The sequence below is a fragment of the Eumetopias jubatus genome, unplaced genomic scaffold (genome assembly GCF_037043125.1).
Source record: "Eumetopias jubatus isolate StellerSeaLion01/CBP00866 unplaced genomic scaffold, mEumJub1_p1.0 scaffold_10, whole genome shotgun sequence".
NCBI classification, from domain to species: Eukaryota; Metazoa; Chordata; class Mammalia; order Carnivora; family Otariidae; genus Eumetopias; species Eumetopias jubatus.
Window position 1 is genome coordinate 102,765,661 of NW_028274816.1, and position 12,933 is coordinate 102,778,593.

Consider the following 12,933-nt stretch of genomic DNA (forward strand, 5'->3'; position numbering starts at 1 on the left):
ATGTCTGGAAACTGCTGTTCTAGGAAATGCCCGTCTGTGCCAGGCATCTCTCTCTGCTCCACTGAGGTAAGCTGTGGAGGGCCTGTCTGCTTGCCTAGTTCCTGCCAGAGCCAGACATGGCAGCTGGTGACTTGCGAAGGTACCTGTAGATCATCTAGCTGTGGCCCACAGTGCTGTCAGCCCTCCTGTGCCGTGAGCAGCTGTGCCCAACCTGTGTGCTGTGAAGCCACCATCTGTGAGCCCTCCTGTTCTGTGAGCAGCTGTGCCCAACCTGTGTGCTGTGAAGCCACCATCTGTGAGCCCTCCTGTTCTGTGAGCAGCTGTGCCCAACCTGTGTGCTGTGAAGCCACAATCTGTGAGCCCTCCTGTTCTGTGAGCAGCTGTGCCCAACCTGTGTGCTGTGAAGCCACCATCTGTGAGCCTTCCTGTGCCGTGAGCAGCTGTGCCCAACCTGTGTGCTGTGAAGCCACCATCTGTGAGCCCTCCTGTTCTGTGAGCAGCTGTGCCCAACCTGTGTGCTGTGAAGCCACCATCTGTGAGCCTTCCTGTTCTATGAGCAGCTGTGTCCAACCTGTGTGCTGTGAGGCCCCTTCCTGCCAGCCAGTTCTCTGTGTACCCACTCCCTGCCAGTCCATCATGTGCAAAGCCAGCTGCTGCCAGCCAGTCATCTGTGAGCCCAGCTGCTGTTCAGCTGTCTGCACTGTGCCTAGTTCCTGCCAACCAGTGGTCTGTGAGCCTACTTGCTGTCAGCCGGTCTGCCCCACACCTAGCTGCTGTCCATCTGTCTGCTCTGTGGCTAATAGCTGCCAGGCTGTCAGCTCTGACCCCAGTCCTTGTGAGCCATCTTGCTCAGAGCCCAGCAACTGCCAGTCAGCTCCCTGTGTGGCTCTGGTCTGTGAGCCTGTCTGTCTTCGACCTGTCTGCTGTGTTCCAAGCCCTTGTGAGCCACCTTGTGTCTCCAGCACTTGTCAAGAGCCCTCTTGTTGCATCTCCAGCATCTGCCAACCCATGTGCTCTGAGCCCAGTCCCTGTTCAGCAAGTATCTGTGTGCGCAGTCCATGTCAACCTACCTGCTACATAGTCAAGCGCTGCCGGTCCATCTGCCGTGAGCCCGTTTCCTGCCCATCTACCTCCTGCCAACCACTCTGCTGCCGCCCGGGGTCTTCTGCATCTGCCATCTGCCAACCAACTTGCTCTCGGACTTTCTACATACCCAGCTCCTGCAAACAGCCTTGCACCCCTTCGGTTTCTTACCGCCCAATCTGTCGTCCAATCTGCTCTGGACCCATCACTTACAGGCAGCCATATATGACATCCATCTCCTATCGCCCTGCCTGCTACCGCCCATGCTATTCCATCCTGCGCCGCCCGGCCTGTGTCACTTCACTCTCTTACCGTCCGATCTGCTCCCGTCTGCCTTGTGCTGACTCCTATAAACGGGATTGCAAAAGATCTACTTCTAGCCAACCAGATTGCACTGACTCAACGTCCTGCAAGGCCGAGGTCTCAAATGCCAGTCCCTGCCAGCCCAGTGAAGCCAAACCCACCAGCCCAACCACCCGTGAAGCCGCAGCCAGCCCGCCTACTGCCACCAAGCCTGCTGACCACTGATCTGGCCTCAGCCCACTGATTCCTGCAAAGCAAACCTCCAGCTAGAGAGAAACCTTAACTACCCTCCCCAAAGCTCACAATGACTTAGTTAGAATCTTTCTGCACCATCACTTGCCATCTTCTTACACTTCAAAGAACTCACCAGAAATGTCAGTCTCCTAATGGTCCAAATGAAGGTGCCCTGGGCATCTAGAGGGGGTCATTCTGGGTTCCTGCCTGCTGCTGCCATCAAGTTGAAAAGAGCTACTTCACCACATCATCTTGAGTCCCTTTCCCAGCATTAAGTTTTTTCTGTCCTCATGCATGTGTTCCCTTTCTGGGTGTACTCATGTTCCTTGGGGACTTCTTCCACGAGAAAAAGATGTTTAACTGTCCAATAAAGTGGCTAAGTTGAAGTGACATGCTGTTCTTATTGCTCTGTTAATGTCATATTCTCATCAGCTAACTTGGTTTGTCTTCAAGAGCAGCTTTATCCATTCATCTATCCAACAAGCTTTATTAGACAGCTATTAGCCAGGGACTGTGTTAGGCTGTAGGAATGAGAAAACTAACATCTCAGTCCTTGTTCTCAGGGAGCTCACTATCAGGATGGGGGTGGGGGAGACAGATAGGCAGAGAGACACTTACTTCATTGCATTGTGCTAAGTACTGGGTGAGAGGCAAGCATAGGGCAGTTTGAACTCAACAGGGCATGGGGAGAAATAAGGAAGACTTCTTGGGGAATGTGATACTGAAGCTGAGTCTTTCAGCACAAATAAGAATTAACCAGTCCAAAACCAGAAAGGAAGCATTTTCCAGGCAGAGGAAACATACAAATGAATGGGGCTTGTGAGCACACCATTCATTAGTGAGGCTTGGGCAGAGGTGTGCTTAGAGGCAGGTGAGCTCTGAGGTCAGCTAAGTAGACAGTGACCTGCCCTTGTCAGGCCTTGTAAGTTAGACAGAGACATTTTAGTTTGGTGCAAGGCTGACAAGGGGCCATATGCAGGGCAGTGACATGAAGAGCACTGGGTTTTGGAATGTCCCTCTGGCCTTGGTGTGGAGAACCGAATGAAGGAGCACGGACTTGGATATAGGGAGCCTGCGGAGCAAGCCAATGGCTTTGGGGTTCACAGTGGGATAAAAACAAGTGGGAGGTCACACTTACAATAAGGAAGATAACCTGGATTTCTTGTGCTGTGAGCCCATTTCCTGCTCATCTACCTCCTGTCAACCTCTCTGCTGCCACCTAGGTTCTTCTGCATCTGCCATCTGCTAACCAACTTGCTCTCAGACTTTCTACATACCCAGCCCCTGCAAACAGCCTTGCACTTTATGTTCTCCTAATCTCTTCAAGTCACACACCTTGTGTAAACTCCATACATACTCCCTTGCAATCCTAAGGACAGAGTCTCTTCAAAGTAGTCACTTAGTGCATGGCATAAAGGGCTATCCCTAGTCCTCAAGGTGCAGCTTGGGCTATCCTAAGCACAAGAGGGGGTGGACCAGGGCTTCTCAACTTTAGTGTTATTGACATTTGGGCTGAATAATTCTTTGTTGTGAGGACCATCCTTCACACTGTAGGATATTAAGCAGAATCTCTGGACTTTACCAATTAAATGCTAGGAGCATCCCCTGACTGTGATGATCAACAATGTCTCCAGACAGTAGCAAACAACCCTGGGGATAAGGGGCAAAAATCACCCCTGTTTGAGAACCACTGGGTTATACAATGGCAGAGGGAGGAACTCAAAGGTGGAACTTAACCAGCACATTGGTGTCAGGGTTACTGTCTCATCAGGCCATTGAGATTTATCTCCATCTCCTTACAGAGTCAAGAGGAGTTGGCCAGGGTTTTAAATCTCTGTCCCAAGCACAGTCCCAGTGATTCATGTAAGTCATAGCAATTCTTTGAGGTAAGATTTCTTTCCCTCTATTTTATAAGATGAATATGAGTGACAAAGAATCCAAGGGCCCATAAACAGAGACAAGAAAATTGTGGTATATTCACAAAATAAATACTATGCTGCAGTGAAAACAACTGGACAGGGACGCCTGGGTGTCTCAGTCAGTTAAGCATCTGACTTTGGCTCAGGTTATAATCCCAGGGTCCTGGGATCTAGTCCCATGTTGGGCTCCAGCAGGGAACCAGTTTCTCCCACTGCCTGCCGCTCCCCCTGCTTGTGCTCTCTCTTCCTCTGACAAATAAATAAATAAAATCTAAAAAAAAAAACAACCCCCCCAAAACCCCACAACTGGACAATGGCCATATGCAAAACAGGGGTGAAACCTGACCAGAGTAGAGCTGATACAAAAAAGCCTCAAGACCACATATATGTTTAAAGCTCAAAAACAACACCCCCACACATACATACACGTATGTATGAGTATACATACATGTGTACATATGCACATACATACACACAAATATATACCTTATATATATTCACAAGGGAATGCTAAACACGGAATTCAGGATAGCCACAGGGAGTAAGAAACACACAAAAGTAACACACCATGTAAATACATGTAACATACAGAACATACAGTTCTGTCCAAAGTTTGTGTTTTTTTATGCATCATCATGTTTCTTGATGTGATCACAACAGCCCTTGGTGGTATACCAGATATCTTTAGGGCCTTGAACCACAGCAAAATGAAAGATGTCCCTATTGAGACTTTTTTTTATCTTTGTTGAGGTATAATTGACAAAATTGTAAGATATTTGAAGTGCACACTGTGATGATTTGATATACATATGTATCATGAAAAGATTCCTCCCATCTAGTTAATTAACACATCCATCGCCTCATATTTTTGGGAGGGAGGAGTGTGAGAACATTTAAGTTCTCTTAGCAAATTTCAGTTAGGCAATACAGTGTTATTAACTAGAGTGACTATGTTATATATCAGATCCTCAGACCATACTCATCTTATAGCTGAGAGTTTGTACCCTTTACCAACAACTTGAGAAGTTTCTTTAGGAGGAAGAAAGGCAAGAACAGAATCGGAGAAAAATGGATGTAAAAATTGATCGTTTTAAAAACAATAAAAGTGGTGGGCACCTGGGTGGCTCAGATGGTTAAGCGTCTGCCTTCGGCTCAGGTCATGATCCCAGGGTCCTGGGATCGAGTCCCGCATCGGGCTCCCTGCTCAGTGGGGAGCCTGCTTCTCCCTCTGCTTCTCTCTCTCTCTCTCTCTCTCTGTCTCTCATGAATAAATAAATAAAAAAAATCTTTAAAAAAAACAATAAAAGTGGTATGTATGAGTATAGGACATTGACACCTTTTTCAGGTTGAAGTTGACATGGTTTCTCAAATATATTCATGTTTCCATCATGACTGACCTACTTGGTAAGACCAAAAGTATTTCTTCTGAAAGATGAGAGCTTTGGGATGTAGACAGGAATAAAACAGAGTGCAGTGATCCCTGCAGTTTGCAAGGTGCCAAAATGATTAGTGATGAGTTGGATGGCAAAAGGACTGATTGGTGCTGTAACACAAAAAGCAATGGTAGAAAAAAGGTATTTTCATGACAAGGCTGAGGATTTCCCAGGCATCATTCTGATCAGAAAAATTTCTCTTCCTTTTAAAATGAGGGTGAGGAGGAGGGTGCCAAGGAGAAGGTATTCTTTAGCTGGTACTTTGAAAAGTACCTTCCAGAATTTCCAGCATTTTCAGTAATTGTGAGGCAGCTAAAAAAAAAATAAAAATAACCTGAGCAATAGCAATGTGGTTAATAGATAAACTCTTAGTACTTTGAATACTCGGGTAATGAGCTAACATGTCCCACAGAGTGAGTTAGTAGCAGAGCCAGAAAATGACACTAGCCCTGTTGGGATCCCAAGGCCATGATCTTTCTATTCTGTTGTGAATCTCTGGTGTAAACCAGGTCAGACATGGACCAGTGTGGGATGCTGAAGTTGTCTGATGATACAGAGCCAGGATGAGTCCACAGAAAGAGGGGAAGAATTAGGACAACCAATGCCTCCTAAGTCCCTCTTGGAAGAGGGTGATTTAACACTAAAATTACTTTGCAGTGATGTCCTTATATCACTTTTGGTTGTTGTAGTTTTATATTTATAGAACTTATATGTTGTGAACTCCATAATATGATTTAATTCTTGGCAAAATATTTTACAGTTATTAAAATTTCCAAATTAAAAGATTGTCTTTGGGTGTATGGATAAGTAGAGGTAAGTACTCATACCAGTTTAATCTAGTCACTGGAGTGGATGAAAGGTCCCCAGCATGGAGCCTGGGCCACCTGCCCATGAGTCAGTGCACTGCTATACAAATGTCAGTCTTCAATCACTATATTATAGTCTTTCTCTTCCACTCCAAAGTCAGGAGGTCTAACAGATAATTAAGACCAGAGGTTTTGGGGTCAGCCCAAACTAGGTTTGGATCTTATTTCAACCTTTTATTACTTGCATAATTTTGGGAATTCAGGATTTAAACCCTCTGAGTTAGTTTTGCTATAGTAGCGAGTATTACACTTACTACCTAGGGTCATCGCAAGATTCAATGAAAAATACAGTCAAGGACTTGGGGTATAGTAAGTATGCTATAAATGGAATGGAAGCCATTCCTACTACTGCTACTGCTATTATTAGTGGTACTAATAAAACTGAGTTTCAGGAAAACCAAATGGGAAGTTTCTAGAAAGAAGTGGAGACATTGAAGTGCCTTTGGGATGCACTGCCTGATTTTCTGTTTGCCATCTCAGACATCACCCTCTTTCAACTAGGTCAAGGCTTCATTTCCTGATTGTCTAAATGGTGCAGAACGGCATTCCTGGAGGAAGAGCAGGTTGCTTTGGCTGGGATGAGGCCTCCTGATGAGAGGTTAGTTCAGGGAAAGCCCTGCTTCACGGAGGCTGGAGAACAACCTGTAAAAGAGACAGCTCATCCCAGAGCAGGACCAGCATCAAGGAATCCAAACTCAGCAAAGAAAACTCTCAACTCAACAGACAAGTTTTTAAAGTGGGGACAATATCTATCCAGGCTCCTGAAGCCTGCTAATCAGATGTTTGTAGGCAAGTGAGTAGAAACAATAACAAGGAAAGATGCTCTAAGTTGTATCAACACCCCTAGTGAAGGACTATAAAAGCCCCCATATAGTAGATGTCTTTCACACTCAGGTATACTGAGTTTGCAACTTCCTAGCAAGGTTAACATCAGTGCCACGGGGGACAGCTGTTGTCCCAGAACCACCATGGCCATTCCAGCTGTGCCCACTTTCATGTGTTCAAATGGTGGTGGCTTCCGAAATGGTATCTGTTTGCCTAGTTCCTGCCGGAGCAGAACGTGGCAACTGGTCACATGCCAAGAAAACCATCAGCCATCCAACAGTGCCCCAACTGGCTGTGAACCTGCTTCTTGCCAACCTACCTGCCTTCCAGCAACTTCCTGCGTTGGTTTTGTCTGCCAACCCATTTGTTCCTGCACAGCATGCTATGAATCTGGCACTGGTCAGTCTGCTTGTCTGGTTAGCTCATGCCAACCCTCCTGCTCGGAATCTACCAGTTGTGAGGCAAATTGCTGTGAATCCAGCCTCGACCAGCAAAGCTCCTGCCAAGAACCTGTCTTTGTGTCCGGATCATGTCAGGCAGCTTGTGGCCAATCGGTCTGCTGTGACATAAGGTCCTGCCAGCCATCCTGCTCTGAGGTAACTTCCTGTATCAAAAATTCTTGCCCACCAACCATCTGTGCAGCTAGTCCATGCCAGCCAACTTGCTGCCAACCAGGTTCATGTCAGCCCATTAACGGTGAAGATCAGCTCTGCAAATCAACTTATTACCAACCCATCTGCTACATTTTCAAGACTTGCCAATTGGTTCCCTGCGTGCCTGTTCCCTGCCAGCCATCAACTTCTGTGTTCAGTTCTTGCAATCCTACATGCTGTGTGTCCTCCCCTTGCCAGCCACTTCACTGCCAACCAACACCTTCCATATCCTTCATCTGTCAGCCAGTGGCTAACTGCCAGCTCCCATGTTTTGTAAAGAACACTTGCAAACGAGTTTCCTGTGGCACCGTGCTTTCTGGCCAACCAACTTGTGATGGATCCACTTCCTGCAACCAAGGTGGCTGCGAATCCCCTTCCTGCCAACCAGCTTGCTGTGTGACAGGTTTAGGCAAATCATCCAGCAGTGGCTGCAATTGCTTTCGACCAACTGCCCCAAGTCTCTGCAAAACCAGTATCTGCTCGCCAACTTCCTGACAACCCAGTCACAAGTCCAGCTTCTGTAAGGAAACGCTTCACTGATGCAGCACCCTTCACACCTCCTCTGAGGTCTGCCACTATCTGCAAGTGCATTGCCACCCTGTGGGGCCCTCTTCTGGCTGAGTGCAAATGCTATCTGTGCGCTAACTTCATTCTGAGTCCAGCCCCATGATCTCTCCAGGTGCTGATGAGGGGATTAGTCCAGCCACTAAGAGATCTTTCTTCATCAAGGAGAACCTTTCTGCAAGCGTGGTCCACACTACACCTTGCATTTCCTCATGTTGTCAATTAATTTCACCTCAGCAAAGCCTTCTCTCCAGTTTTTCTTTCTTTTGATGTTGCCCAGTCTTTAAAAAGACTCCTTTGATGCCAACTGCTAATAAAAATGTGAGTGGTTAAGCATAATGAACAAAACTCTCAGAATGCTTTCATTCCTTTCAATGCACCCTTACATAGATTTCTTTCAGATCACATTTGAACATGATGACCTTGGGCCCTCTAAGTTAGTGGGTCTGCCTTGGTCTGCAAGGGTGGTTGGTGTCCGCAATTATAGATGCTCAAATTGGAATGGAGAAATGAGAAACAATCCCTTGGCTTCCCATCTTTATATCACCAAAATATCTTTTGAGTTGAGTGGGCTCCATTTCCCCACAGTGAACAGACTTGGGAAGACAAAGACAGAAATGGTCTAGGGAAGCCTCAGACTAAAATAAACTAAAGTTTTTGGCCATTGAGAATAGCTAAGGGTTGATTAACGTAACAGTTTTTTTTTTTTTAAAGATTTATTTATTCCAGAGAGAGAGAGAGAGAGAGAGCTAGCAGGCAGGGGCCGAGGGAGAAGGAGTCCTAAGCAGACTCTGCACTGAGTGCAGAGCTGGATCCCACAACCCTGAGATCACAATCTGAGCCGAAATCACGAGTTGGACACCCAACTGACTGCATCACCTAGGTGCCCCTTAACACTGGTTTTAATGATCAGTTCACTTAATGGACCATTTAAATAAAATGTAAAATTAGAAATTTTTGTCTGTTGTTTGTTTGCTTATGTTTTTGACATTTTAAGAGGCAGTTTTAAAAATAACTAATCTAAGGAAACATCTGACTGAATGTTCCTACTATGTAATTATCAAATGTAAACATTTAGGAGATGGTTGGACTGGTTTTCTTTTGGGGGAAGATTAGAGGGAAGTTTACAGAGTGTATTTGTAGCAATTATACAGAATCCTTCCTCAAGGGGATCTGGCCTCCCTTTTAATCAAAGGCTCTGGGTCTGTGAAATGATTTAGGTCTGAAACTCAGACATTCTTTTTTTTAACCGTTTTTTAAAAATTTTTTTATTGTTATGTTAATCACCATATATTACATCATTAGTTTTTGATGTAGTGTTCCATGATTCATTGTTTGTGCATAACACCCAGTGCTCCACGCAGAACGTGCCCTCCTTAATACCCATCACCAGGCTAACCCATCCCCCCACCCCCCTCCCCTCTAGAACCCTCAGTTTGTTTTTCAGAGTCCATCGTCTCTCATGGGTCGTCTCCCCCTCTGACTTACTCCCCTTCATTCTTCCCCTCCTGCTATCTTCTTCTTTTTCTTTTTTCTTAACATATGTTGCATTATTTGTTTCAGAAGTACAGATCTGTGATTCAACAGTCTTGCACAATTCACAGCGCTCACCATAGCACATACCCTACCCAATGTCTATCACCCAGCCACCCCATCCCTCCCACCCCCCACCACTCCAGCAACACTCAGTTTGTTTCCTTGAAACTCAGAACATTCTTACATGGGTCCATAAGGGGACACATTTGAGGATGCTCATGTTTCTGTGATAATATAGATTTTAAAGGAAATCTGTGTCCATCACTAGGAGAGTGGGTAGACAGCAAGAGGTGATTCTTTCCATGAGGTATTGTTTTGGTCTGGTTCTCCAGAGAGACCAATAGGAGATATATAAAGAGATGTAATAAAAGGAATTTTCTTGTGTGATTTTGGAGAATGATATGTCCAAATCTGTAGTGTGGGCCAGCAGGTTAGATATCAAGGAGAGCTGACAGTGAAGATGAAGTCTAAAGGCTGTTTGCTGGAGAATACACTTTAAAGAAAATAAAATAGTTGCCTATAGGAAGATAATGGGGCATAAAGAGAACAGGAATTAAATTAGTTGGTATATAAGTACATAAAGAAAAATACAGGACAGAGATCTTGCAAGGACAAAAAGTGGTAATGTGCCATAAGGAATATAATTAACTCAATTATTTGCAACTGAAGTCTGAAAAGAAAATTAAAAACAGGAAGAAGAGAGGGACCTTGATATTGCAAAAGAATTACCATAGATGGAATGTCTTCTAGAAATGACATTTTGATGGATACCCCATTTAAATTCTCTCTCCACATCTTCCATGGAGATTTCAGTCATGTCAGAGGAAGAATGAGGCTCTGGAAAGTGTGATGCCTCTTACCTCAGTCCTGGACAGAACTGTCAACACTTTCTTACATTATAAATTTAAGGAATTATATTTCCTCAAATAATTTGCTTACTAATACCAAAATTCTTGACATAGCTGGAATTTCAAATTTCATTTTGCAATAGTAAAAACCCATCTCTATGTACCTATATATATATATTTTTACATTTCCAATTGTGGATTTCTCTGTTGTGCTGGCTACCTGCCAACATGCAAACTGAACATTTTAAACATGGCAAGTGTAAAAGGTGTACTGGGAAACCATGTACCTCTTCCATACTTGGCAACAGTTTAAATAACAGAGCATTATTGGCTCCTTTCAGGTTTGCTAGGACTTGTCCATAAAGCATCTGAACCTCCTATTATAAACAATGTTCTGCCAAGCCTGAACATGCTTACAAATAAATCTTTATTTACACTTAGGTCCCAAATGGGGGAGCAAAATACAGGGAAGTTTTGAGAAAAATATTACAAACACCCACCACTCAGAATGGGCATTTTCTTATATCAACTTTGGATCTTTAGAGAACATAATTGAAGTAAAACATTATTGATAAAGTTGAAGTCCCTTTTGTATACATCTCCAGCTCTGAAACATTTACCTTCTTCACTTCTCAGATACAACCTTGTGTACCCTCCCAGGTACTATTTATATAAAAATATAAACAATGACTAATATTTACAAAGCATTTAATATTAGCAGTGGGGGTTGGAAATTTAAGAATTTACGTATACAATGTAAAATTACCCAATTTTCTTTTTTCCTTCGCTATTGCTTTTAAGAATGACATTTTTAAAATCAAGAATTAAAATTTATATCAATAATTAATATAATTTATTATTAAAAATAAATGTGTTTTATTTCATTTTGATACACGATCTGTTTTATTATAGTAGTTATTGCTGCATAACAAATGACTCCAAAAGTTAGTGGCCGAGAACAACAAACATTATTATCCCACTGTTTCTGTGGTTTAGAAATCTAGGTGTGGCTTAGCTAGGTACGTCTCGTTCAGGTTCTTTTATGAGGTAGTTGTTGAGATGTTGGCTGGGGCTTCAGTCATTTCATGACTTGGTTAGGGAAAGATTCACTTCCAAGCTCACTCACATGGCTTTGGCAGGCTATACGTTCTCACCAGCTGTTGGCCAGATATATCATTTCCTTGCCACATGGGCTTCTCCATACATTGGCTGATAGTCTTCATGGCCTAGCAGCTGGATTCTCCCAGAACAAGGGTTCCAAGAGGGAGAGAATGTGCACCTGATATGCAAGTCACAGTTCCTTTACAGCCTAATCTTGGAAATGACATCCCACCACATTCATTGTACTCTCTTCACTAGAGGCAAGTCAGTAAATCCAGCCCACACTCAAGTGAAAGGCATTGCACAAAGACATGAATACCAGAAGGTGGGATAATTGGTAGTCATCTTAAAGGATGCCTACAACACTCTGCTTTTTAGCCGCCAGTGATCCACATGATAAATATACTTACTCACTAATAAAATCCTCCCACATCTCATCTTATTACACCATAAGCTCAAAGTCCAGAATCTCATCAGTGAAATTAGGCCCAAGTGTGGATGAATCTCCTTGGGTGTTACCCCTTAAGTATAGCTCCAAAGTACACTCCTTCTAGATCTATAGACTTGTGAAACAAAAGAGATAAATTATACAAAAGGATAATGGCAGTAAATCTGATGGTGTGAACTTCAAAGCAACTAAAGTTTTTGAAGAAGGAAAAGGAAGAATGACATTGTTAGTGGCAAAGCCACTATGAGAAGTAGGTTTTCTACTCTGAAAAGTGCCTTGGTCAAAATTCAGGGCAATGACCCCTAAATGATCATGGACTTCATCAAATCTTAATAGCTTAAGTAATCTTGCCAATCAGTTGGCCAAGTTGCTGCATAACAAATGACTCCATTTATTTACACAATCATTCTGTAACATCCCTATTAACTTTTATTTGAGTCTATGTTTGACCATCTTCAGAGAATGGGATACTCCACTTCCATTTATTTACACAATTTATTTATTTATTTATTTACACAATCCATTTATTTACACAATCATTCTGTGACATCCCTATTAACTTTTATTTGAGTCTATGTTTGACCATCTTCAGAGAATGGAATGCTCCACTTCCCAAGGAAATACTGCTTCTCTGGGCAGCTCCAGGAGTGAGTTTTCACTTATTTTTGCCTAAATTAATATTCATAGTTCCCATGATTGTTCTTGTTCCTTGATTCCATAAGGACAACAGAAGCTATGTCTTCTGCAGATAGATATTTCCATATTCAGATACACTGGGGCATTCCTTTCTCCCAAATATCTTTTCTCTGAGATAATTATAACCAGATACCACCATTATTTTCTTCTTTTTTTTTTAAGATTTTATTTATTTATTTGCAAGAGAGAGAGAGCACAAGCAGGGAGAGCAGCAGGCAGAGGGAGAGGGAGAAGAAAGCTCCCCACTGAGCAGGGAGCCCGATGTGGGGCTCAATCCCAGGACCCTGAGATCATGACCAGAGCTAAAGGCAGACACTTTACTGACTGAGCCACCCGGGCACCCCATAGATACCTCCATTCTTCATGATGTGATTTGAATTCCAGTTCCATCCCCAGGATAGTTGCTCTCCTCAAGACACCTTTA

At 43.6% G+C, this 12,933-nt stretch overlaps 2 protein-coding genes across 2 annotated transcripts; both read left to right on the forward strand.

Moving 5' to 3' along the window:
* Positions 1-1,611, forward strand: KRTAP16-1 (keratin associated protein 16-1). Its single transcript, XM_028096326.2, has one exon. The coding sequence runs from the start codon at positions 1-3 to the stop codon at positions 1,609-1,611; it is 1,611 nt and encodes a 536-aa protein (XP_027952127.2).
* Positions 1,612-6,855: 5,244 nt separating this feature from the next.
* Positions 6,856-7,811, forward strand: KRTAP29-1 (keratin associated like protein 29-1). The gene is given in 2 exon segments (XM_028096328.2): positions 6,856-6,876; positions 6,879-7,811. Coding segments are annotated over 2 exon segments (948 nt in total). The 5' UTR covers positions 6,856-6,861.
* The last annotated feature ends 5,122 nt before the right edge of the window (positions 7,812-12,933 follow it).

What these genes read in the sequence shown, in the direction of transcription:
- KRTAP16-1 (XM_028096326.2), top strand. Translation starts at nt 1, where the DNA reads ATGTCTGGAAACTGCTGTTCTAGGAAATGCCCGTCTGTGCCAGGCATC.